This window comes from Drosophila miranda, chromosome XL (genome assembly GCF_003369915.1).
Source record: "Drosophila miranda strain MSH22 chromosome XL, D.miranda_PacBio2.1, whole genome shotgun sequence".
NCBI lineage: Eukaryota > Metazoa > Arthropoda > Insecta > Diptera > Drosophilidae > Drosophila > Drosophila miranda.
Window position 1 is genome coordinate 23,608,767 of NC_046673.1, and position 25,767 is coordinate 23,634,533.

A 25,767-nucleotide genomic window follows, 5' to 3' on the forward strand; every position below is an offset into this window, starting at 1 on the left:
GTTTATGTACAATTCATCCACCCCATCCACACAAGTAACAGGACCCCACTCAAGAATCAATAACTGTTTCTTCCCATACTCCAAGCTAGGGCCCCCCATAATATAAACAATGGACCACATTGTTTCATCAACATTAGAATCACGCCACTCTCGAGAAATCGATTCTTTAGAATCACGCCACTCATGAGGACCAATCAAAGCTAGACATAAAACCAAGGAGTATCACATTCCTAGCTCCGTCATGTAATGCAACACCGATCGCCAGCAGTGGATGCCTTTCATCAAAGCCGACGCATCCCCAAATATCGATCCAGGCACGTACGCCACCGACACGAAGATGCAGTCGAGGAAAGCAACGCCCGAAGCCAGAGTCGGGAGTTCCAAGAGAAGGGCTCATGGAAACTAGCCAGCAGCAGAGAGATCAGTTCCGTTTGAGACAAGCAGACCCAAAGTCAAGTCGGGGAATTCATTTAAATCTTGTGACATAAAGATATTTAAGTTGTAAAATAAAAGTCTTTTTTAAAAAACTTAAAATCGAGTTGCGGATATTTAACTATATGTATATCCGTTCTATGCAAATAATGTGAGGAAAAGCTGCAGGTATTGCTATTGATATTTTTCCATTGGAGCTGCATGAATACAATTTACCAAATACCTTCTAATCTCTTAATACAACTCTTACGAGTACTAATCATACTGGAGCCAAAGACAATATAAATAGTAGGATGAGTAACGACCATTCATATTTTTTTGCACGACTTTTGAAAGTGGACGCAGGCGCTCCAAAATTTGGTTTTTTTAAGCAACAAAACAGCGCTTGGAACCTGAGGCTGAGCTTTGCCTGCTTGTATGGGCTTTATATGACCGCGCTATTGAAAAATGCCCTTTACTTTAAAGTTTTTTGGAGCGCTGTTGAGATTGCTAAAATGTATGGGCGCTACTCAGCTTACTATTACATTGTCTTTGCTGGAACCGCGTATCTTTTGCTCAGGAGAGAATTTTCTACATTGAAAAGATCGCAGACCATTGTCTGTTGGGCCTTTGTAGTTTACATTTTGATGAGAAATTTTACCATTGGAGATTGCTCGAAAATAAAAAATGCGAATATGTATATATTTTTTTTTTTTTTACTATTTTTAATACATTTTCTTTGTTTTTTGCATGCATAAATATGTAACTCGTATAATATTGTTGTTGTTAATACACAGAGAAAGCAATTGATGTTCCGTCTTGCTGATAATTATGCCATCTATATACGTATACGATGTTTCCCGTTGTCGATCGGGGTAAATCCAATACAATATTTGTTGTGTAGATATTTAGGTAAATATATTTCGCGTATACGCGTATATTGATGTAGATGTTTTACTATGCATGTAAGGGAGGGTGCGTTAACGCGTTAACGCACATATGTATGTGTGTGTGATATCAAAAAAGTTACATAATTTCATTATGCTTGACTTACATACATATATCCAAAAGATATCCACCGAAAAAAAAAACAAAAAATATGATTGATTAAACGGATTCATTTCGATTCGATTCGATTCGACCCTCGTTTGTTTTGTGGTTTTTCGCTTTTTGTTGTTCTTTTTCTTTTATCAGATGAATATGTTTTTATTAAACACTCATGTATATTTTTCATATAAGTATTGTATATATATATGTAAATCGTATATAAGTATTGTATATGTGTTGTATATATTTAAGATATTCCTCCTTCTGTTTTCCGTTTTGTGTTTCAGTTGTATATTATTACCAAGTGCCTTAGTTGAAAAAAATCATTTGTTTTACTTGTTTGTTGTAAACGTTTACAAATATTCGTGGACACATAGAGTTCTATAAATTGTTGCCGTTTCCGTGGTTCGTGTGCACATCCAATGCATATAAGAGTATGTGTCCCATAACCCCATAATGGTGGGGGGACAAAGATTCGACTAATTTCGTTATGAAATCGTATGAGGAAATGCCTCCGAATATGTATGTATGTATATTCAATTCAACAAAATTACGACACTGACGACAAGAGGACAAAAGCACGGTACAGTGCGCTACACAACAATATAGAGTATTTAGTATGTGATCCAAAAAATTAACTCTTTCTGAGGCATATAAATACAAATGTACATACATATGTATGTTTGATCCTCCTGCCAGTTCAATAATAATCAGTTCAACAAACACTTTCATCCATATATCTTATAGCACTGTTCCCTCGTTCACACAATCCGGCCAGTCCGTACTCATATGTGTCGCATATGTATATTGTATAGAAACTCTCTTCTCATCCACGCTTCCTATTTATCATTTTCTTTTTCGGTTTCATTCTGTTTCAGCTACTACCTTAACAACAAATGGTTTGTACAGACAACATTTCTCATTTCCCTTAGCTTTGTTGGCTTTGCCGCTCCCTTTTCTTAGCCTAGATCTGTAGATCATAGATATATCCATATCAATATCAATATATATGTATATAGATATAAATGTATATGTATCTGTATATGTATTTGTATATTCCTTAGCACTCTATATAGTTGCTATATAACATGTAGATCTTAAACGACTATCGACAAAAAAAACACGCGTGTATATTTGGATATTCAGTTATTTACTAAATATATAAAAACTAAAAAAAAAACACATTTTCGTATGGCTACTTTAGATATTAAAGAATAAGAATAAGCGAGAAGGAAACAAATGGATAATGTTGATAATGCAGATAGTGCACATAATGGAGTTAATGCATAATGGATCGAGTGTGGGATGGGGCTGGGATGCTGTTTTGTTCAGAACGATTCGCTATATATTGTAATAAATATATTCGATATTTTGGGGAATCCCAAAGCTTCATGGGGAAACCCTTCAAAAAACTACTACACAAGTAATATGTGGCCGCGGACTTTGTGCCTTAAATATTGGCCTAAATTTTACACCAAAAGTGGTTATGTTTATGGGTTATGTTTATGGTTGTGGTTTGTGGTTGTGGTTGCAGGACTCTGTCCCGTTCCATTCCATCCTGCCATTTTAAAACTCCTTCAAGCTGCCGCCCCGCTTTAGCTTCGTGAGCCGCTTCAAGCTGGAGCTCAGTATGCCTCCAGATCCACCGCCGGTGCTGGTGCTGGGACGAAGGGCCCCGCCCTCGTTGCCGGCACTGCGATCGCGCTGCATAAACGATCCGCGGAAGCGGACACGTGCGCGTCCCCGCCGCTGCTGCTGCAGCTGCTGTTGCTGCTGCTCTCCCATGCGGCGCCACAGCTCCGAGAGGGGCGGATGGTGCTGGTGGGGTTGCTGCTGAAGGGTGCAGCAGCACACCAACTCCTGATTTTATAATTTCTTCTCCCACACCACTATGTGGGCATCATTGGAGTTGGCCGTCAGTGACGGACTCGACGGCGATGATCCCCCACTGCCGCCAGCATTCCCCGAGCCGCTCGGTCCGCAGCCGGAGCCAGAGGCCTCGTTTTTGCCACCACTGCCACCCTTGTGGCTGGGCGATGAGTTTGGGCTTTGCCACAAGTGGCGCCAGTAGCCGCGTCCCCCCATCAGGGTGATCACGGTGCGCGGCCCGTCGGCGCTCTGCTGCTGCTGCTGCTTGGTGTTCTGCTTCTGCTTGCGCTTCAGTGTGGCCACGGCAGCCGCTGGCTTGTCCGACGACTGTCCAGCAGCTCCTGCACCTCCTGCTGCTGCTGCTAAGGTTCCTGCTCCCAAGGTGTTCTCCGTTTTATTGGGAGTGCTGTGCTGGGTCTGGGTCTGGGTCTGCTGCTGATGATGATGGATGTCGGCGGTGGTCATGAGGCCGTTCTCGGAGATGTTTCCCAGGTCGCTGCCAGTGCCGGATGTCTTGTGGCTGGCGCTGCTGCTGTTGCGCGAGACGGATCGGCCGCCAAAGAGACGGATGCCCATGCTCTCCTCGCTGCCCGACGACGTGTATAGGCTGGAGGACTTGGAGTCCACGGACCAATTGGAGAGATCGAGGGAACGCGGCCTAGAGGCCTTCATGCGCAGGCGCCGATCCAGGGTGCACACCTTGCCGGGTATTGCCGCCAGTTCGGGATCGGATCGACGCATTCCCTCGTACATCATGTCCATGAGATTGCCCTGCGTCCCCTCCTCGGCATCGTAGTCCTCCTTCACGAAGATCAGCTTGCCATAGAGTCCGTATACATCGCAGTAGCCCTGCTCACTGCCATGCTGGGAGCCCGAGCCGGAACCCCCTCCAGCACTCCCAGAAGCGCCTGATGCGCCTCCTCCAGCCGCTCCACCCGTCGAGCCATGTCCCCGTGGTAGAGTTTTGGACATTCTGGCATCCTGGGCTGCGCCCAGATCTCGGAACCGCTTGCGATGGAACGCCGGCGAATTTGCCAGCGAAGCCCGGATCTTGGCCGTGAAACTCTGGTCCAGCGATCCCTGCTTGTCCAGCTTGGAGCTGCGCGGCGAGGAAGCGGCCGAGGGAACGGCCGAGTCACCGCTGGCGGCTGGGACCTCCGTGCTGAGGTCTCGGATCATGACGGAGCCAGAGGGAATCGAGGAGCTATCCGCCGACTTGTTTAGATCGCGGCGCAAAACAACAGAGCAATCGTCGATCTCCAGCTTCGGATCGGCGTCGATGGCCGGCAGCTGGAGGTCGTCGCCCATACTGGGTACTGTCGGTACAGTAAGCCCGGTCAGCGGCGGCTTGTAGGTGGGATAGACCTTCGGGATGAGTGGTAGCAAGAAGGTGATCGGCCCGAAGTGCGCGTGACACGACATGTTGATGCCGCCGCTGATTATGGGCACCCCCTCGAGGCGGGGCAGCGGAATGGTGACAGCGATGCCCACATTGGTGCCCACCCAGAGGAGGCCCTTGCAGGCCATCAGGGCGGTCACATAGACAGAGGTGTTATTGAGCGGCTGCTCCTTTCGGCCATCGTGGCGCAACACGCTGGACGCGATATTGATATCCTGCAGGTGCTTGAACGTCTCTGTGTGGTAGAGACAGAGCACCGTGGAGTTCTTCAGCGAGATCCACAGGCCGATGCCCGAGTGGGCCATCAGGTTCACCTCCTGGGTGGCCCCGTGCTGCACCTCGAAGCTCCGCTGGATCTCCCCGTTGAGGGCGTTCAGCACGTACACCCGATTCGAGCACGAGGCATAGATATTCATGTTGATCGGCAGCAGACTGGGCACGGGGAAACCCGTTTCGCTCAGCGCAATCAGCTGCGGATCGCGCATCTGCCAGACCCCGTCGAAGGCCCGCCGATAGATCAGGACGCTGGCATTCGAGAGGGCCACATAGATGGCATCAAAATGGTAGAGGATCCGCTTCACGGCACCCGGCACCGCGTAGCTGCCGAGCTGCTCCTCCTGCTCCGGATTGCGGGCCGAAAAGATCAACAGCTTGCGGCTGTCGGTGCCCATCCAAATGAGATCGCCCAGCAGGCTCGCTGCCGGCTCCTCGCGCTGGATCTTCCACTGATCCAGTCCCTTGATAAACTCCAGTGCCGACACCTGTGTCTCCTGCAGATCGAATCCGCCGGCCTCCCTCAAATTGCCCGCCTGCTGCGGATGCTGGGCAAAGATTGCGACGTGCGAGGAGGTACCATCGCTGCTGCACATCCACAGGTAGTTCAGCTGCTTGTGCCGCCGTCGAGCATTGCCGCTCTGCTTCGTGTCGTTGGCAATGCTGTAATAGCATCCACAGCGCACCTGCAATCAAACAAAACAAAGGATATAAAATGGGTAAAATATGAGCATTCCAAGTGCGTTCTTTGGGGTCTTTCGGGAATGCTTCAAAGCAATATCTATGTGTACAGAAATGTGTAACAGATGTGTACAGAACCTGACCAATAGAATCCTTAAAGATGTTCTAACGAAAGGCATTGGATTGGATTGGTTTATTATCGTTGTATCGTGTGAAGTAGTACTCATTTGAAGTCTCATTTGAATTAATTTTGCTATGGCGTGTGCCGCAGCAAAGACGCATCTCTGAGAGAGATACTACGAGTATGTCCATCGTATATTAGGGTATAGATCAGGCTCATTTATTGATGCCTTAAAGAGGTGGACACAAGATTAGCTTATTCTTTGAAAAAAGGAGGGACGGAGGGAGAGTGGAGAGAGGAAGAGTGTGCTGCCATTCTGCCTGCAAAGTCTTCCATTTCCCCACGAGCCCCTCTTAGTGGCTCCCCGCTGGTGGCTCGTGATTCCACGAGATGTACGCACCTCGGATTGATGCTGTGACTTGAAGATGGGCATTGCCTTGACAAAGAGCGGCATCTTGCGCGACTGCTTCTGCTGTATAGCCTCCTGGAGCTGCAACTGCTCGGGTGTGTGATGCGGCACCTGCCGATCGGCGGACTGCATGGCCGGGTGGCCCGGCTGGGAGCCACTACGCTCCCAGGCGGGAGAGTTGTTCGGATCGAGGGCCAGCTGGGCCAGGCGCAGCTCCGTGATCCACTCTTTCTTCACGTGCGGACTCTGCGTCTGGAATGTGAAGGTCTCCTCCTTGCCGGACTTGTGGCGGCCGACCACCTGCAGACAGCACGAGTCCACCCAGGCCATTTCCTCGTCCTTGCGCTGAATAGAGCCCTGTATGGCATTCAGGACGGTGCGCGTCGTGTTGGCATTCAGATCCTTGTAGCTGCCCTTGAGGCTCCCCACCAGATCGTGGATGCGCGAGATCACCTCGTAGTCGTACATCAGAGTGCTCATCTCGCTGCACAGGTTGTCGGCACCGCTTGTCAAAGCCGCGGCCGGCGAGCTGCTGTCCGCTCCGCCATGGCCAGGAAGAGTGCCGTGGGCGTAGGGGCTGCCGGTGGCGTGGCCAGTGCTGCCGTTGGACTTGAGACTGCCGCCGCGATTGAGACCTGCAAGACGATGCAAGATGCAAGATGCAAGATGCAAGAGTTGAGGATTAAGGACTTCGAAAATATAGATTCGATGTACGATCTATTCACCTGCTGTGAGGATTCGCGACAGCGTCGCCGATGTGCTGTTGTCCACAATCTCGACATCGTTGACAGGGAACATCCACTTGAAGGTGAGCTTCTCGGTGGCCCCAAAGTCGTGCGACTGCTTGGGAGCCACGGACACGCAGATGACCTTGTCGTTGAGCAGCAGCAGCCGTCGCTGCTTGCACTTGACCATGAGCCCGGCCTGGTTAAACTCCATGTGGGTGACATTGTCCTCGCGCAGAAGGTACCGGGGACGGGGACCGCTGCCGTCGGCGCTGACGCTGACGCTGCTGAGGGCGCGCGTGTTGAAGGTGCCCGAGATGTGGCCGAGCATCTCCTTGAAGGCCTGATACTGCTCCGCCTCGCGCTTGCTCTCGTTGAGCAGTTCGGCGAGCAGCTCCAGCTGCGAGAGGGCCAGCTGCAGGGACATGCGGTCGTGGTGGCCCTGGGGCGTGTACTTGAGCAGGTCCTGCAGGAACAGTATGAACTGGGGAAAGCGCTGCACGGGCTTCACCATCAGCCCGAAGAACGACAGACGGTCGTGGGCGCTGATCTGCTTCACCTTGAAGAAGTCAGCCAGCGCGGACTTGCGCTTCTCCTCCATCTTGGCCAGCTCCATGGCCGCCGAGAAGTTGTTAATGAAGCCCGAGTAGATCTCCAGCAGCTGCGGCTTCCCAAAGGCGCTCACGAAACAGTCGCCGATCTTCTCGTCCCTGTCCCAATTGCGTACGCACTCAGCCAGCGAGATGCGGAACAGCTTGTGCGAGTGCAGGATGTCCGGCAGGCAATGGAACAGGGTGGCGATCTTCACTGGATTCAGAACGGGTGGGTTGCACTCCTCCAAGGGTTTCTTGTAATCCTAAACATATCCAAAGGACAAAGAACAAAGAACAAAGAACAGAAGAGAGATTCTCATTAGTTGCGTGTTGGGTTCCCCTTCGAGACATTCGACATTCGAGATGATGTGTTGGTTTACCAAAAAAGCTACCTCCGTGGGGATTGTATCTGTTCAAGGACCTGCTCTGGGCTTGTGCTTTGATTTTCGGTTCGATTTTGTGTGTGGTATTCGGGTTATTGTCTTTTGTTTGGTTCTAATTTTGCAACTACTTTGTGTGTACGAGTACGAGTGTAGATACAGATTCAATGTGTGTGTGTGTGTGTGTGTGTGCACGTGTTGGTTAGTGTTAGGTGTTTAGTGTTTAGATTAGGATTACGATTAGTTATGAAGATTCAGCATATGGCATATGGCATATTTAATGCATGGGAACAGGATGGATGGCATGTAAAGAGATCAAATGATTTGACATGAGATTAATGGTTAATGGTTAATCACAGGCGGTTTACACTACAGGTGCTACAGAGGTTACGATAGTTACGATATATCGGTGGGCTCTAGCTATGAGTAATACGGGGAAGGAGTGGGTGTCATGCATTCATGGATCTGGATCTAGAGTCTCGTTTAGCGGTGGGCAGGCCTTTGAAACGAACCTTTGAACCTGGACATGCCGCGTCAAGGACATGCCCACCGCTTCCTTCCTGTAGGTCTAGGGTCTTGGAAGGTCCCTCTTAATTCGTTGAACAAGTACTCGTAAGGGCCCATAAGAGAACTGACTTTTCCCTACTTTGATTTACACTTCATTTGATATTTGATATTTCCACAACGAGTCAGATCAAGTCTGGAGTAATCAGAACCTTACAATCAATCTCATTTTATCCCCACAACCCAAACGGATCTAAAATACATACAAGAATTGATTTTTAGATTCATTTATCATGGCTGATGTACTGGAGGAGGGTCAAGAGTCGGGCAATTCGCTGGCAGAATGGACCCAGCCGAAAACAGAGGAGCAACTGATGGCCGAAGACTTCGGCCAGGTCAAGGTACTGGTGGAGGCTGGACAGCAGGAGGGGTATCTGCAGCTGCACCCCGCGGAGGTGCATAAGTTCGTGGTGGCCAGCTACTACGATGACGTAGTCGAGGAGTTCGCTGAAGCCGACCAGCAGGAGGTCGGCAGGTGGGCCACAGCCACACCCTTGGGCCCGCTGATCAATCGGATCGCGTCGCAGGACGAGAAGCAGTTGGGGAAAATCCAAAGGGATCCGATCACGGGCGAGCGCTACATGCTGGTGCCCATTGAAATCAATCTTCTTATCGACAGCGACAAAATATGCGACATGTTTGATGTGGAATTCGATGGCATGCTGCATCAGGACCTCCAGAAGATTGTCAAGGAGGAGATGCTCGAGAGGGAGACAATTGTGCTCGAGGTGCTTCAGACTGGCGGTCAGCAGGAGATTGTGGATCTGTTAGTAACCTTCAAAGCCTCTTCACAGACAACAGGGGACAATGTGGCGGATCAGGAGGATCCCCCAAAGGAGGAACCTCGTGGAGAAAGACAGCAGCGGCAGCCTCAAGAAAACATCCAGAAGGAGGATCTTCAAGAGGAGAGCCAGAAGGAGGAGCCCCAAAAAGAGGGCCAGAAGGAGAAGCCTCAAGAGGAGAAGCCTCGAGAGGAGAACCAGAAGGAGGATCCTCAGGAGGAAAGCCAGAAGCATAAGCCTCAAAACAAGAACCAGAAGGCGAAGCCTCAAAAGAAGAGCCAGAAGGAGGAGCCCAAAGAAGCGGGCCAGAAGAAGAAGCCTCAAGAGGAGAGCCAGAAGGAGGAGTCTCAGGAGGAGAGCCAGAAGTATAAACCTCAAAAGAAGAACCAGAAGGCGAAGCCTCAAAAGAAGAGCCAGAAGGAGGAGCCCCAGGAAGCGGGCCAGAAGGAGAAGTCTCAAGAGGAGAAGCACAAGGAGGAGTCTCAGGAGGAGAGCCAGAAGCATAAACCTCAAAACAACCAGAAGGCGCAGCCTCAAAAGAAGAGCCAGAAGAAGGAGCCCCAAGAAGAGGGCCAGAAGGAGAAGCCTCAAGAGGAGAAGCCTCAAGAGGAGAACCAGAAGGCGGATCCTCAGGAGGAGAGCCAGAAGTATAAACCTCAAAAGAAGAACCAGAAGGCGAAGCCTCAAAAGAAGAGCCAGAAGGAGGAGCCCCTAAAAGAGGACCAGAAGGAGAAGCCTCAAGAGGAGAACCAGAAGTCGGTGATCATGGTGCCCCCGATAACATTCTCGCTCAAAGAGCGCTTCGTCCTAGGGCCACACCAGAATGCGCGGAGGTGTAGCAGCAGCAGAGAGAGAGGACTCCGCACCACCCACTCTCAATAATTTCGGAGCCTAAGCAGAAGCCAGAGGAGAGCAGAATGGCCTAGAGAGCGGAGCAGAACTGAGTGGAGCTCTAAGCCATTTTGTTGTCCACTAAAAATTCAAAATTCAACTAAAAATTTCGAGTACACAGTGTTTAGAGATCTTTGCTTTTTCTAAATATAAATCAAGCGATCGTTCTATCGTTATATTTGGCTGTGTCTGTGGCTGTAGCTGTAGCTGCAGCTTCCTTCCAGGGGATTCCCTTCCACATTCGTCCCCATGGACCCCTACGGTTCCACCAGCATCATCGGACATCGCCTGGTACTCACATTGACTAGACGCTGGAGGGTAGCCACATACGAGTTCTCGCTGTGCACGATGGCTGCCACAATGTGGCGCCGCTTGAGCTGCTGCTGCGAGAGCCCGGCCGGTGCCGGGGGCAGCATCGGCACGATCAGACGTCCGTGGGCCGTTCGGGTACTCCCATTGGCGGCTCCACGACTGCCTCCCGGTGTCAGCATCATGTCCATGTCGAAGCGATTGCCGGCCACTGCAGCTGCCGCTGATCCCTCGTCATCTTCGTTCTGAAAGAGGGACAAGGCAAGGGACTCCTTTAAGGTGCTTTCCTTCGGATTGGGGGGACTACTTACCTCCGGTACTCCGGGCATCATCTTGCTGGCTCCCAATGTGGAGAGCTTACCGGGCGAGGCGCTGTCCTGCGCGGTTCCTGCCCCTATTTTTGACGAGGCGGTACCAGCCGCCGATGCCGATGCCGATGCCGATGCGGATGCCGTTGCAGCCGCATCTGGGGTGTCGAAACTGGCATTCGTCGACTGGCGGACATCGTACTGGTGCGTGGAGCCGCGACGTATCGAGAACCAGCGCGAGAGCCGTCCGCCTGGGGACTCGCCGGGTGTCGTGAGGTCCTCGCGCTGTGAGCCTGTGCCCCCACCGCCGCCAGAGGCGGGCAGAGTGCAGGCGCTGGCCCTGCGCATAATCATGCTGCTGCTGCTATCAGTGGCTGCCGTTTGTCCGGAGTTAGAAGAAGTGCCGGTTGCTGCTGCTGCGGTGCCTGAACCGGAACCGGAAGCGGGTCCTGTGCCTGTGCCGGTGCCGGTGCCGGCCGTGCGCCATTTGTCAAAGGACAAATGCTGCTTGGCCTTGTTGAAGGTGGAACGCAATTGCGAATTGCGTTGATTGTTGGCGCTTAAAGAACTCACGCTGCTGCTGGTCTGCTCCTCTTCGGTTAATACCTCCTCGTCGGAGTGGCACGCAGTGGGGGGTGCTTCCCGTTCCCGTTCCCTCTCCCTCTCCCGTTCACTCTCACGACTCGGCGACTTGTTGTCCCGCTCGCTGCTGGTGCTGCTGCAGGCGCCGCTGCTGCCTACGACTGCCCCAACGCCAACGCCAACACCAACGGCAGCCTGGCCACCGTTGGCGCTGAAGCTTCCGCCGGCAATTGTGGGGGCGCCGATGTCCTGGCTGGCGCTAGGACTGGCTTTCAGACAGGGATTGTTAAGGGACCTCTGCTGCTGCTGCTGCTCTCGCTGCTGCTCTCGCTGCTCTCGCTGCTCCCGCTGCTCGGCAATGCGTCGACTGAAGGCGCTATGCAGCTGCGCTGTTGTGATGCTGGCGTTGTGCCCCGGATTGATCGACGACGGCGAGTGGATGAACGAGGACGTCTGCTGCTGCTGCTGCTGTTGCTGATCGTCCAAGGTGTCCTCCCATGAGCCGGAGTTTATTCGATGCTCATCTGAAAGATGCAAAAGAACGGCCGGAAAGAGTGTTACTTCGATGATTGATTGGAAAACGGTGTGTGGATGTGGTGTGGATGTGGATCCACACGTACCATGTATAGAGCCATTCAATGGCCAATTACTGTGCGCTTTGCAAGTGAGTTAATTGTGGGCAAACACACACATTGTGGCCCATATGCAGATCAAGTTGGCCAACATTTGACCGAAAACAGGATTTGGCCATGGCCATGTCTGGTTGTGGCAGCAGTGGCTTGCCGCTTGCCGCTTGCTGCTTGCTGCTTGCTGCTTGCGGCGTGGGATTCGCGCTGATCAAAGTGCCAAAGCCGCCGCCGCCGTCGCCGCCAAAGTTCTGGCCAACACTCAAGCACTCACACTCACACTCATGCCAGTGCGAATGCGAATGCGAATACGAGTGAGTGCCTGGTCTGTGCTGCTCCGGAGAGTGTGGGCCAACTGTCAAGTGGTGGCCCTGGTGGCCATGGGGCAACCTCCCACACACAGACACACAACTCCGCCCGACCAGCAGCAGCAGCAGCAGCAGCAGCAGCATTAGAATTCGAATTAGAGGCAGCTATGGGCAGAATATATTTGAATACTCTTCACCTTTCAGGAGGCAATAGCAGCACTACGACTCGTCACGCGTTCGTTGTGCGTATTTTGTTTTTTCACTCTCGGGCATTCCCTTTGTGGCTTTTCGCTTTTCGCTTTTCGCTTGTGCGTCCCCGCTTGTGTGCCTCACGGCAATGGAAGCTCTAAATCTTAATGATACGATGTACCAATCTCGATTTGTCTGGAGACACTAATAAGAAAATATTTGATTTCAATATATGCATTCCATTTATTTCAATTAAATACTTTTTACCAATTAAATATTTAATTATTTTATTTTATTTAGTTTCACTATTTTTTGTTAAGTTTATTCATTGACAAAGCACAGATAGGTGCTCAGGGTATTATATCAATCGTACATTTCAGTACAGTACAGCCATTGATCCTATGCCCAAAGACAGACAGAGAGAGAGAGAGAGGGACCCAGAGGCGTGGGACAAGCCCCAAGACAAAACCTTGGGCCATGGCTATTCTAATTCTAATTCTAATTCGAATTCGAATTATAGTTCTAGTTCCGATTACGATTCCAGATCGGGACCGATTCAGAGACAAGACATGTCCCCTCTCCAGAGACCATTAATCACGTGGCATGGACCTGGACAGCCCTCTCGGTCTTCGGGCTTTGCTTTCTCTGTCCCGAAATCTGCACCCTCCCCCCACCCCTCACTCAATCCACTCTCAAATATTGTGGGTTTGTGTCCCGAAAAAGAGGGAGAAAAATTGTATAAATATTTTGCGCAAATTGTGAAAACATCTTCAGATTACATACATACAGTATATACGAGCGAAGGGAGAGAAGGGGGATGAAATTCGCTTTTACAAAATTGAGTTTGTGTAACTTTTAGGCAGGCAAAAGCCCTGAAAGTCCTCAAAGTCCTGGGCCCCACACTTTTCACATATTGAAAAGAGCGTTGGATGAGGGGAATGGGGCTCGTCCTGGTGCTGGGGCTGGGCATCGTTTAAGTTGATTGCCGGCAAAAACATACATCTTTTTGTGCATTCACTCTGATTAACATAATCTCCAAATACACACGCGACACGCGACTGCTGTGAAGGGGAGGGGAGGGGAGGGGGAGTCTTTATAATTAATCTTAAATAACTTTTGATGGGAGAAGGAGAAAAGGCAATATGCCGATGCCAGACAGCCCCATCCTTGGCGGAGACCTTCAATTCATACACTGACCGAAAAAAAAAGGTATCCTTTGAACTTTCTCCGTTGATTTGCGTTTAATAAAATTTTTCAAGCATTTTTCATTGCCATCCCTGAATGCAGCATCACGAAGAATGATCGAACAGGTTGGGCAATGCAGACACACCCTTGGCGCTGGGGATGTTTGAACACCTGGTGAAAAGCCAGCACTCGTATTTACTGATAGAGCAGCGAGTCCTTAAGCGGCGGATCAAGTTCCAATATAGTACATAGAAACTGTTTAGGTTGTAGCCACCACTCCTTGACTTCCTTTAAGAGATATTCACTTGAATTGAGGCTGGGATTATTATTAATTGAACTCCATCGAACACTTTGATCTAAAGCTAGGTATATGTATCTATTCCAGACATCGATCTGTCTTATAACTAGTTGCTTGCTATTTTTATACCCCAGAAGTTCTGTAATACAAAAGACGCATCAACAGACGAATGCTTCCTTCCCTTTCGAAACATCTGCGGATGCTTTCCATAGGGAGATAGCCTTCTGCAGCCCTGTAGGCCCACTGGGGGGGTACTGCAAATGCGGGTACACCTACGCGAGAGATTCTATTGAGTGCTGCCCCAAATACCGATCCCACTCTATGAAAACGAATGGGTATCCTCTCTCTGCATAGATTTTGGTTTTCGCTTTTTGGATTATGTAACGAAACATCACGTATACGCACTGCACTGCACTGCCCTGCGTTTGTGTTTCGTGAATCGTTTTGCTCATTAATTATCATCATGGATATGGATATGTGTGTGTGCGAGTGCAACAGTTAGCGGAAACCACATGGCACGCAAAAGATATCCACCGCTCCACCGCTCCACCACTCCTTTTTTGCATAATGGAAAATGATTTTGCGAGTCAAAAATTAATCATACGCCATACGCGAAGCAGCAGCCCGCGGGGGAGTCGCCGTCGCCGTCGCCGTCGCCATCTTCCATCTTCCATCTCTCGCGAGATTCTCTCTCATGCAATAGTTTTCGTGAGCTTTTTTGCATAACTATTGCCTTGCTTTGCTTTGCTGCCTATTGGTCCATCAGTCAGTCAGTCAGGCAGGCAGTCATCTAGTCATTCGGTTAGTCATTCAGTCAATCATTCATTCCATTCGATGCCATTTCAGTTGGTCTCTGCGTTTCTGCCAATTGCTGCGAGTGATTAATGAGCCACTCATTAATGCCGAATGCCGAATGCAGAACAACAGGCGAGAGATCTCTGCGAATGCGAATGCGAATGCTAATGCTCCCTCCCTCTCTCCCTCTCCACCCGTCTCCCTTCCCTCCTTCCTTTCCAGCACACTTTAAATTATACAAATTATATACGAGTACTCGGTACATACGTTCTTTATTGTTTTGCCAACTCATTTCACGCCCACAGGTCGAGCAGCCAGAAAGCCAGAACAGGGCCAAAACACACAGAGCCAAAGCCATAGACAGATCCAAAGCCGCCGCCAGAGACAAAAGCAAAGACAAAGAGAGACACGGATCGCGGGTCTCGGGTATCGGGTCTCGGTTCTCGGGTCCATTGCTAATTGAAATGACAAATGCAAAAAAAAACCAAGCGAAAAGCCATGGAGGAGGTTGAGCCCACAGACAGGCAGATTATGGAATACCCTTTTGGCTGTACGAGCATTACGCTACCCTCAAGATCTATTCAAAGTAGATCTAACTCTTCGCGCGCGGCGGAGGAGTAGCTGTTGGTCTCAAAGGTCAGAGGTAAGATTCTTTCTGCATTCCTAATCGTTCGACAACTCTGACTTTGAACAGGCCAGAAGCTGGAGCTGGAACTGGAACTAGTAGAACTTGTCGTTCTACTAGGAAATCATTCTCAATCGAGAGACAAGGTTCTGCCGCACCGCCACCTCATTTGGTACACCTTCAGCACAAACCGAGCCAAAGATACAGATCCATGGAGATCCGTTGCTTGAGAGGTTCCCATCGAATGTTCTGCAGATACTGCGGGATGTCCTGCAGAAGAGGTACTTCCTTCTTCGAGGCACAGGCACTGTTTGGGATTGGGGTTGTCCCTGTCTTTGGTGCTATCTTTGAAGCCTGAAACCCTTCCGCACTCCGCCTCCACTTGCCACATCTCTCACACGTGTGTCTGCCTCTGTAATAAGTGTGGAAATTGCTTTCCATTTGCAATTTTGATGCCGCACATCCCTACCGCCGAGTAGGTGCCAGGTGCCAGGAGCCAAGAGCTGTCCTGGAGTCAAAGTCAAAGTCAAGCGCGTGCCTTTTGTCATAAACTAATTATTATAATGTAAATCACACACGTGGCAGCAGCAGCAGCAGCATCAGTAGATTCCTGAAGGGAAAAGCTAGTGGCATTCCTGCTGCATATTCATGAATGCCACACCAGCAGATTGATGGGACGATGGGAATACCAGACGTCAAACAGGAGTCAAGTGACTGGAGGCAATGAGTTTTACTTATTCACAGAGATTCCCAGGATGTGTTCATCAAACGCTATTCGCATCGCTATTCGCGCTCATTTGAGGTGCAATAAGTATCTCAAGCAAAGGAGGACAATGGCTCACAGATGCTCACAGATGCATTCAAGCAAGCACGAATGACACTCCATGGGGAAGGAGCTTCTTCTGATTCCCGACTCCCGAGAGTGAATCCTCATGCCAAGAGGATGGCTTTTCTCTGGAATGAATCATTGGAAATACTTTTCTCGAATCGATTGGGGATCGATCTTGCACTTGTTCGATTCTTATCGATTGTCAATCGATTGGCTGGAATCGATCGATCAACTGGCGATCGATCGTTTCTTGGCGATTGTCTGTGCTGTTAAGAAGGGAAAACCAGCCCGCGATTGAGAGACAAGGCAGGAGATCAATCCATTCCATTTCTCTCTCCCTCTCTCTATGTCCGTGAGAGTGGCTCTGAATTTTCCCCACTCCCATTGCATTGCGTGTCGGAGTGAAAAAACTGTGCCAAAACCATGGAGAAAACCAAATTGGGGGAATGGGAATGAGAGTCTCGGCGAGATTCCGAGTCAAAATTAATGACATCGAAAATTAGGCAGACCAAGAAAGAGAGTGGGGCACTAGAAACTCTCTCTCTCTCTCTCTCTCAAGAGTGAGAGCCTGCATCTGCCTCTGCCACTACCTCTGTTGCAGCTGCAGTGATAAACTTTTGCAACTTTACGACTTCATTAATAAAATTGAAAACTGTTCGGCCTGTTAACGGTGATCATCGTTGGCCCCATAGAAAGAGATAGAGAGAGTCAGGGAGTAGGGTGCTGGGGCGGTGGGGCGGTGGGGCGGTAGTGGGGGCCAAGCAATTAAATTCTGTTCAATTTGCCAGAGAGCCAGGAAAAAAACGCCAACCAAAAATTGGGTTAAAATGCCGCAGAGTCCGTCCCGGTCGGGGCTCTCGACCGATCGGCCAAATGTTCGTTTTTGGCTAAATGATTTTTCGTTTGTTGACTCAATCAATGAGTCAATGGAGGGGTGGGTGGGGGGTAGGAGAGGTGAGTGGTTGTGCCACAGCGAACAGCAGCAGCAGCAGCAGCTGCCACAGACAGTCAATTTGCCCAGAGATTTGCACTTAATTATGCCCGAAACCACCTCAAAGACAGACACACTCTCAGGGGCGAAAAGTCGTGTATTTCTCCGTGTATTTTGTGGTGTGAAAAGTCCGTGTTTTGTTCTTGTTTCGAATTCGATTTCGATTTCGGTCTCGTGTTCTATTTATTGCGCCTTCGGGCTGGCGGGCTGGCGGGCTGGCGGGCTCCACGAGCAAATTGCTTTTTAAGTTCTCCTCCGACGAACATCGAACATCGCAAACGCCAGAAGAGATCAAATCAAAGACACATTTATATCCCAAATAAAATGGAAAACCTCGCAACTGCGGGAAACGTGTTAATGTGAGGAAAAGCAGGAGGGTCAGATGTGGATACACGGATGGAGGGATGGATGGGATGGATGGGAGGGAGGGGCTCTGCGAATGGTTTCCATGAAAACTTGAGTGACTCAAAAGTTGATAAAGGCGATTGCCAGAGCGCCAGGGAAACTGTGCGAGGGGCGAGAGGCGAGGGCTCTCCGATGACCAGGAAAACACGAGCCGCAAAGAGGCTTGCAGCCAAAAAGCGGCTTACGGCGCACCAGCCTTCGGAGCAGGAGAAACAAAAAGGGGAATTAGTGAATTTTACCTGGAAGCAACTTTGCCCGTGTTGTGGGAATTCACTCCTTTCTTGTGGCAGCACTTTGAATGGCGTTCAAGGAACTGCTCCTGAAGCTGCTGCACTGCATACATGAGCCATCTTTCGCTGGAATTCTGCCACAAAATCTGCACAAGAGGCTAACAAATCTGCGATATTTCAATGCCATGCCGTCGAGAGGCTTAAAAAGGGTTCGAAGGCCACGTGTTCAAGCATCCAAATGGGAGTCCTTACCGAATAGATCTGGGGTTGCACTTCTGCCTTCTGGTTCCATTTGAGGAGAACCGATCCAGACGGGGAACAGCCGAACGACTGCCTGGGCCATTGGCCATTGGCTAGTGTGGAGGCAATCGGCCAAAGGGCCCTCCGCCTGGCGCCTGGCGGCCCCGTTCTGTCCGTCTCCGTTCATCAATAGTTAAGGCATTTGGATTATAGATATTCGATTGCCAATTGCCCCCGGGATGACCTTGTTAATGTCAAGCGGCACGCGTCCTACGTAATCCATTCGCCATTCCGATTCTGCAATCGACACTCTCCCGCTCTCCCTCTCTCCCTCTCTGTGTGTCCCCGTCTCTGTTTGTCGGTCGGGAACTAGTTTTCCCCATTTTCCAGTAGCCGTAGGTGGCAGGAGAGCCGCCACAAAGTTAGTCAGTCAGTGGTACAGATATTCATTGTCCCACATGAATTATTTAAGCGGTGCACCGCTGATTGGATACCTCGGCGTACTCGCACCCATGTGAAAAGCGCCAGATCCAAATTAAACACAGCGCCGCAAAGTGCCACAGAGCGCCGCAAAGAGCGCCGCAAAGAGCGCCGCAAAGAGCGCGTGGCATATAATTTTTCCTCCGCCCGTCCGTCCGTCCGCCCGTCCGTCCGTCCACCCGTGCACTTTTCGTTGTTCTCTCGTTTTTCTTTCAATTGCAACTTTGGCTTCGAGTGGGTCTGCGCTTTTGAGGTATGTCAGAGGAGGCATGCGGCATGCGGCATGGGGCACGGTGCACTGCTGTGGGCTCTCCTTCTCCTACTCGGTGCTATTCATGTGAATGAACAGCCAACCCAACCATCCAAAGCCCGGGAGACGAGAAGGGAGCCATGCCACGCCGCGCCACGCCACGCCACGCCATGGACTCGACTCCAAGTCAACTCGAAGTCAACTCGAACTCAATTGCTTGGGCAACTTGGGGCAGGGCGCTGCTGCTGCTGCTGCTGCTGCTGCTGGTGCTCTGTGCACTTGACGGTTCTGCACTCCCTGGTCTCCCGGCTGTCCTTCGCCTTCGGGATGCCTTCGTCCATGCAAAATATTCCCAGTCCCTGTCCCTGTCCCGTTCCCCTGTCCCCGTCTCTGTGTGCAGCAGTCTTCACTCTTTTGTTGCCTATTTTAAGGCATTTCCTTGCAGGCCGCTTTGAAAAAGGAAACCCGTCTCGTCTCGTCTCGTCATTGTGTGATGGCTTTTTATTTTTCTCCCCCCCCCACCTTCCGAAAGGCACATCCCATTGCTCGGTTTTGGGGCATATCAGTGCGCAGGCAGATCTGTGTCTGATCCGAGATTGAGAGACAAGCGATACTCATCAGAGTTTCGCGCGGAACAGCTGGGAGGAAGGACGAGCCCACCGCTGTCTTGGACGATACGAATTATTCCCCTCGATTGCTCCACTTTGTTCCAATTGTATCACGCGCCCTGCAGCAGCGCCTATCGGTCGAAGGCTTTTCTTTTCACTGGGTATCCGGCGGGTTGTTTCTGTGCTTCCTGATGCACAAAACTTTCCCTCCTTAAACATAGAACGCGAGAAGAAGAGACGTTGGGGAAACATAGCCACAGATGCCGATGTCGATGCCTCGATGTGGCTGCTTGCCTGCCGTTTGGCGATGCAGATGGAGGGCACATGCCTTTGACTATTTTTAGCGGGCGCTGAGCTGAAAACAATGCTGCTGCTGGTGCTGCTGGTGCTGCTGGCGACCGACTTCAAGTGGCCCACACCCCAGTGGCACCATGAAAATGTTCTCCCAGTGGCAACAGCAACAGCAACAGCATCATCATCATCATCATCAGGTCCCTGGCAGTGACACTGCCAGGTCCAGGTTCCAGGTTCCAGGTTCCTGCCGCCCAGAAGAGCCGATTGCCCTTAGAGTTTAAGCCCGTTTTTGTGTGTTGTCTGGCAGTCGCGGCTTAATTGCATTGGCCAATAACTGTGGGGCCTCCGGAGTGCTCAGAGTGTCAATGTCCAACGCCGAATCCACACGGATATTGCCCCGAACAGGAGGCAGGAGGATGTAGGATTGCGGGATCCTTTGTTGCGGCATTTGAAAAGCCCCGAGAGCGCACTCGGAAATTAAATTCTCACCCATGGATTGAACGATGGCTGTGCCAACCCGTGCGAGGGACTGTGTGGCGGAGACTGATGTGATTGTGCGGTTGCAAAGGAAACCCGATGCCCTGCCACGCGCTGCAGTTTTCTTCGTTAATGAACTCCATGCAGCAGCTCGACAAAAAGCGAAAAACAATACAACACCCACAAATGTCGAAGAGCATGCCCCATCAGGGACATTGATTCGCTTAGTTTTGTCACTCGATTGAAGGCTCGGGGGATTCTGCCAAAATTGGTGACCCCGACATCTTAACATCTTAACATGTTTCCCTTTTCTCCCTTTATTTTCTCGTTCTTCCTCCATGGTGTTCGGCATTCCTAGGCATTCGGGTCTTTCGCTTCTCATTTTGGTCAAATCCCAATGTACTTTTACCAAAGGAAACTCTTTTGGATTCTGAAGCTCGTTAACAAAGCGTAGAAGCTTAGCGCCATGAAGGGGATGTCTGCTCGAAGATGGATCCGATTTGGAATCGAAAGAGTAATCTCCTTTGCTTTTCCTGTTTCTCTGTTTCTCCTTTCTCTCTCTTCTTCATTCGATGCAATATTCAATGTTTTCGCTTTTCCCGCTTTTCGTCCAATTAAATTCTGTTATAAGCTCAAATTTCACAAGGATTTTTCATGCAAATTTTGTTGCTAGTTGCTACCTTTCAAGCTCCGAGTCACCAGCGAATGTCGAAAGGATGTCCACGCACGCTAATTAGTGGCCTCTTCATTAGTGGAACACAAAAAGAGGGAAGTATCGAGTGTCGCCCTTCAATTAACGGCGCAAAGGAATGGCCTCGGCCCCTCAACTGTCCCATTTATATTTCTTCTGTAGAGCTAAAGAAATATGTAATGCCCCGGGATGCACACAGCGCATGGGCATTTCTGCATGGCACTGGAAGTCTCACCTGTCCGAATGTTAGATGTTTTGCTGTCTGCTGTCCGCTGTTAATTGCCAAAATTGGTTCTGCCTTTCATTAGAGGTCGAAAACAAAATTTTAGTTCATTTCCTAAGACATTATCCAATCATTTCGCTTAAGTTTTGCACTTGGAGTGCATCAGATTCAGATTGTGTTTTTCTTCCACTTCCTTCCACCCTCACACTCACCCTGTCCCTCCGCTTTCCACAGGTTTCCCTTGAATCCACGTTTTTCCTCTTCTGGAAAATTCTATTTAATTTCGTGCTGCACTTCGGGGAAATTGTTGGCTCATTTTTTTGCCTGTTCTGTTCGGGAAAATTCCTGCTAACATTATTCCCATTTCCCATTGCTCTCCTGGAAGATTGTGCTTTATATTTCCATCTAAACGCAGGACTCCCGGGAGGCTTGGCCATGGCCTTGGCCTTGGCCTTCTTGGTGTTAAATTAATTAGCTCGACTAAAAGATTTGCTGGGCTTCTCCTGCCCCCCGCACAAATGTTGCAACATCATTGCGAAATGCGAGCAAACGAGCGAGCGCCACAGGTAAATACAGTCTCGGCTTCGGTTTCAGCTACAGTTTTGCCTCAGTTTCGTATAGTGTTTTGCCCCTCTTTCCGCTTTTATGGCGGCACTACATTTGGGACTTCTTTTATTTATTTATGATATTTACAAACGGCAAATACTACAACCAATCATCGCCCCCCTCTCCCTCCGTCCCGCCCTCTTTCAGTGGCGGCTTATCTGTATCTTTGTATCTTGTGTGTGTGACATGGTTTCACTTTCATTGGGGGGAGGGGGCCCGGGCATGAGACCCCCTTCTCTTATCAGTGGAACAAGTTTCGTGTTCCACTGGCGGCATTCGTCTGTTCGCCGACAAAGTCGCGTAAACGCAGTGGCCCCCAAGCGCATGGATATATTTTTTCGGAATTTTGGTGTTGGTGCAGTCTTCAGCATTGACTCGTAGCTCGCACTCCGCACCTCGCACCGCTCTCCTCCTGGCTGTGGCACCCAGTTTTCGGGATTCGGCAATTGCAATTTGCATAAATTGTTGTCGTTCAGCGGTCGCTTGGCAGCTGTCGTCACATGCGTTCCAGGCGCCAATTTGTGGACAATTTTTGATTCGAAATATAAACATTTTGTGCACCAACACCAACGCCAGAAACATGAAAGCAAAAAGGTGAAAGGCTAGTCGTAGGAGAGCCGAATCCTTTGATACCGTTCCAAATAGCGTTCGATACATTTCGATACTTTTCGATACTTTTCGATACTTTTCTATATGCTTGCAGAATCATTGCATACCTTCCTTGGGGTATAGTTTTTAGTAATATTTAACACCCACACCATCGATACCATTCGATACCTTTCGATACTTTTCGATACTTTTTTAAAAAGTTGTAGATTCATTGAACATCTACCTCATTCTATAAATGAATATAAACTTAAAAAAGTAAAAGAAATTACACGTTTTTTTTGCCCCCTAGAATAATCAAAATAATCTTTGGGGCGATTGCCATGGCGTCTAGGCACACTTGTTAGATTCTTCAAAGAAATTTTGTGTTTGGATGGCAGCAAACCTCTCGACAACAGCACAATATCCACTCCATTCCAAGGTAAGGGCACAGTGCAGGTACACTGCAGTACAGATTGTAACCGTGGCTTCCATGGCTTCCATGGCTTCCATGGCGCTATAATTACGAGTATGACCGCCGCAACAACATAATTTGGCCGATGGCAGCTGATGAGCAAACCAGACCAGAAAAATACCGAGCCAAAAGCCGAAAACACCAAAAACGCCAAACCAATATATGGCTTTAATAAAATAATAAGCAATATCGATAATTGATCGTAAACGTTGGTCCGCCGTGTGTCGCTATGCCACAAGGAATGCCACAAGTGGCAGCTGAAAGTTGAATGCATCACATCCCCGTCTCCGTCCATATCCACGTCCACGGGGCCGTCATCAATTTGCAGATGGCCATTGGCCAAGAATGCGCCACAAGTTCAGAGTGAAAGTCGTGTGGCATATACAGGTGGCCGCCATCCCCCATCAACACTCTCTCAAAGGCCACAGAAAGCGCACAGAGAAGGGCACGACCACTGGTGCTGCATAAACATTAATCTGGGATCTGTGACTCACTTCTAAGGCAATCTTCTCGCCAGCGAAAGTCACGAAAACCCAAAAGAGACCTCGAAATGGGAATGCCCTATGGTGGCACCCAAGAGCACTCGAGTATCCGAGCTTGTCATTCTTGCATCTCATCGTCTCGTATACCTGAATGCGTTTCCAATTGACTCGATAGATGGCAGACCTTGGGGTTCTAGCACCTCGGCTTCCACGTTGCTCGCGGCTGTACAAATGTCCCCTAAGCGAGCGGCTTAGGCGGTTCTAGATCCGCTTAGGTGCATGTTGGACTGCTTCTGTAAACGTTTCGCATAAACACTCGCAAAAAGCGTTTCGAATGATGTCATCGACATCCATCGCTCCACAATGCCACAATTATTACTTCCTTCATCGTTTGATTTGCATCTCCCTCTTTCTGTCTCTGCCTCTGATGGATTATTATGATTATTTTTATACGATTTGTTTGTTTGTTTTGTTCGCTCGTTGTCGTTGTCGCTGTCGCTGGTTCGGTTCAATTCAATTTGAACATCCAGCATTGTAAGCGGACACCCATCGGAAGTTGGGTCTTTGATCTATCTGTATCTTTATCTGTATCTTTATTTTAGCTCTGCATTTTCTTTGGTTTTCCTTCTTTTTTTTGCACGGCGAGTGCGTGAGGGCGTCGCCTGCGACTTCCCCGTTGCTTGATTACATAATGAAACAACAAACGGATCATAAAAGCAAGGCATCATCGACGACGCGATGCACACATTTCCATATCCATTGAATTTCCCTCCCATCCAGCCCATCGAAGGTGGGGTTGCTCCTCTGCGGTTAGTGCCGCCCCCACCCCACGCCCCCCGCCCCCACCGATCCGATGCGAGAGACACGCAGTCTGTTTGTAGCCAATGCCCTTTACCCATGGGATTCATTGGGGCACGGTCCCCCTAGCCCTCCTTTCCTTTGGCCATGTCTTGCGCTTTTGACTGTTTGTTTGATTTCTGGCTAGTGGCAGAGGCAGAGGCAGAGGCAGTGGCAGAGGCAGAGGCAGTGCCAGTGATCCCTTACAGCCTGATATCATATTTCATATGCCAGCCCATGTCTTTCTGCCATCTCTGCCTCGACTTTGGCTTGAACGAACATTAGCTTAAGCTTCAACTTTGGCTTTCATTCACTTCCAATTCCCCCATTCCCCATTCCCCTTCCCCATTCCCTGCCATTTCCATATTTACTCGTATTTCTCGCGCACTATAATTTTCTGCTTTGATTTGAATTTCAATTTCCTAGCTCGAAAAGTGCGTTCCCCTCTTCCTTTTATACTCACTCGTATCTCGTATCTTGTATCTCGTATCTCGTATCTTGTCTCTTGTATCTCGTATCTCGTATTGTTTTAATCACCAGCGACCAGCGCAGCGTAACAGCAGCTGTTTCGATCGATGCGATCAGAGGCTTTGGCTGGGGCTGGGGATGGGGCTTTGGCTGGGGCTTTGGCTATGGACTGCCACCTCGTTTCTCTTAATTAGCAAATCGTCGTTCTACCTCTCTTCTGGCAGCACATTTCCGCCTCAGGGGGCGGCAGACATGACCGGGCACAAATGTCAGGCACAGAAATCTGAATCGAATACAAGCTCCACAATCGTATCGCATCGCATCGGAGCGGAGCGGAGCGGAGCGGAGCGGAGGGGGGGACATGGGGACAGGGGACGGGGCTACGAATGAATGCCATAAATATTGTTCTTCCATTTATTTAATATTTATTTTTGTTTGTTTGTATTTTGGCAACAGGTTAAGCCGCAAACCCGTTTACGATCTATTAAAAGATGTCGAGTAACTGCCAAAAGAGTGAACGAACAGCCACAAAAAAAAAGCTATTGCTAATATTCATTAATGGCTTTTGGGGGGGCGGGGGACGGAAGGGGGGGCGACACAGTGCGACACATTTGAGATTGTCGTTAATGTTCCACCGATGGATGGATTGTCGCACGGGGTAGATTAGGCAGAGTCCCTCACAAAAGACGCTTGGAATTAGACAAAGAAACCCCAGGATCGTCGTTGGTATCTTTTTTAACATCTTCACAGATCTATGTATAAGATCTGTCAGAAGAGAGTCGAGAATAAGCGCGGGAGAAGACGTTGGCCAGGCAGAAACGCTTAAAAACCGACCGAGGGGCACTGCCGTATGACGCGTGGCACGTCAAAATGTCACAAGCAAAGACTCCCTGGAGACCATTATCCCCTCCATCACTCCAGCTAATATTCTGCGTTACAGGGTACTCCTGGAGCCCCTTCCTTTTCCTCTCCCACTGAATCCCATCTTACAGCATTTTCTGCGACATTTCCGTTTAATGACTGTGCGCGCAGAAGCTGACTTTGAAAAAAAATAGAAGGAACAAGCAGCACTAAAAACAAAGTTAAATTTTTATGATTGATTCTTTGTATCTCGGGGTTTGGGGCATGTGGCGACGACGGCGACATGTGGCTGCCTTTTTGCCGGCGGCGGCGATAATCAAAAGATTGCAACACGCACAAAAACCAGCTACAGATACAGATACAGG

General features: G+C 49.6%; 2 protein-coding genes across 3 annotated transcripts in view; one reads left to right on the forward strand and one right to left on the reverse strand.

Annotated features, from left to right (window-relative positions):
* Positions 1 to 1,723: 1,723 nt before the first annotated feature.
* The window catches only part of LOC108158321, an 89,173-nt gene continuing 65,129 nt past the window's right edge, over positions 1,724 to 25,767 (reverse strand). For both annotated transcript variants that reach the window (XM_017290565.2, XM_017290572.2), the window contains exons 2-6: positions 10,766 to 11,868; positions 10,445 to 10,699; positions 6,936 to 7,791; positions 6,202 to 6,845; positions 1,724 to 5,685 (exon numbers count right to left, since the gene is read on the reverse strand). In XM_017290565.2, the coding sequence (XP_017146054.2) occupies positions 3,325 to 5,685; positions 6,202 to 6,845; positions 6,936 to 7,791; positions 10,445 to 10,699; positions 10,766 to 11,868 (5,219 nt within the window). In that variant the 3' untranslated portion in view covers positions 1,724 to 3,324. The remainder of the gene's footprint in view (positions 5,686 to 6,201; positions 6,846 to 6,935; positions 7,792 to 10,444; positions 10,700 to 10,765; positions 11,869 to 25,767) is intronic.
* On the forward strand, positions 8,574 to 10,330 carry LOC108158339 (putative mediator of RNA polymerase II transcription subunit 26). The gene is made up of 2 exons (XM_017290581.2): positions 8,574 to 9,200; positions 9,267 to 10,330. Exons 1-2 carry the CDS (start codon positions 8,706 to 8,708, stop codon positions 10,134 to 10,136), a joined length of 1,365 nt encoding a protein of 454 aa, XP_017146070.1. The 5' UTR covers positions 8,574 to 8,705; the 3' UTR covers positions 10,137 to 10,330.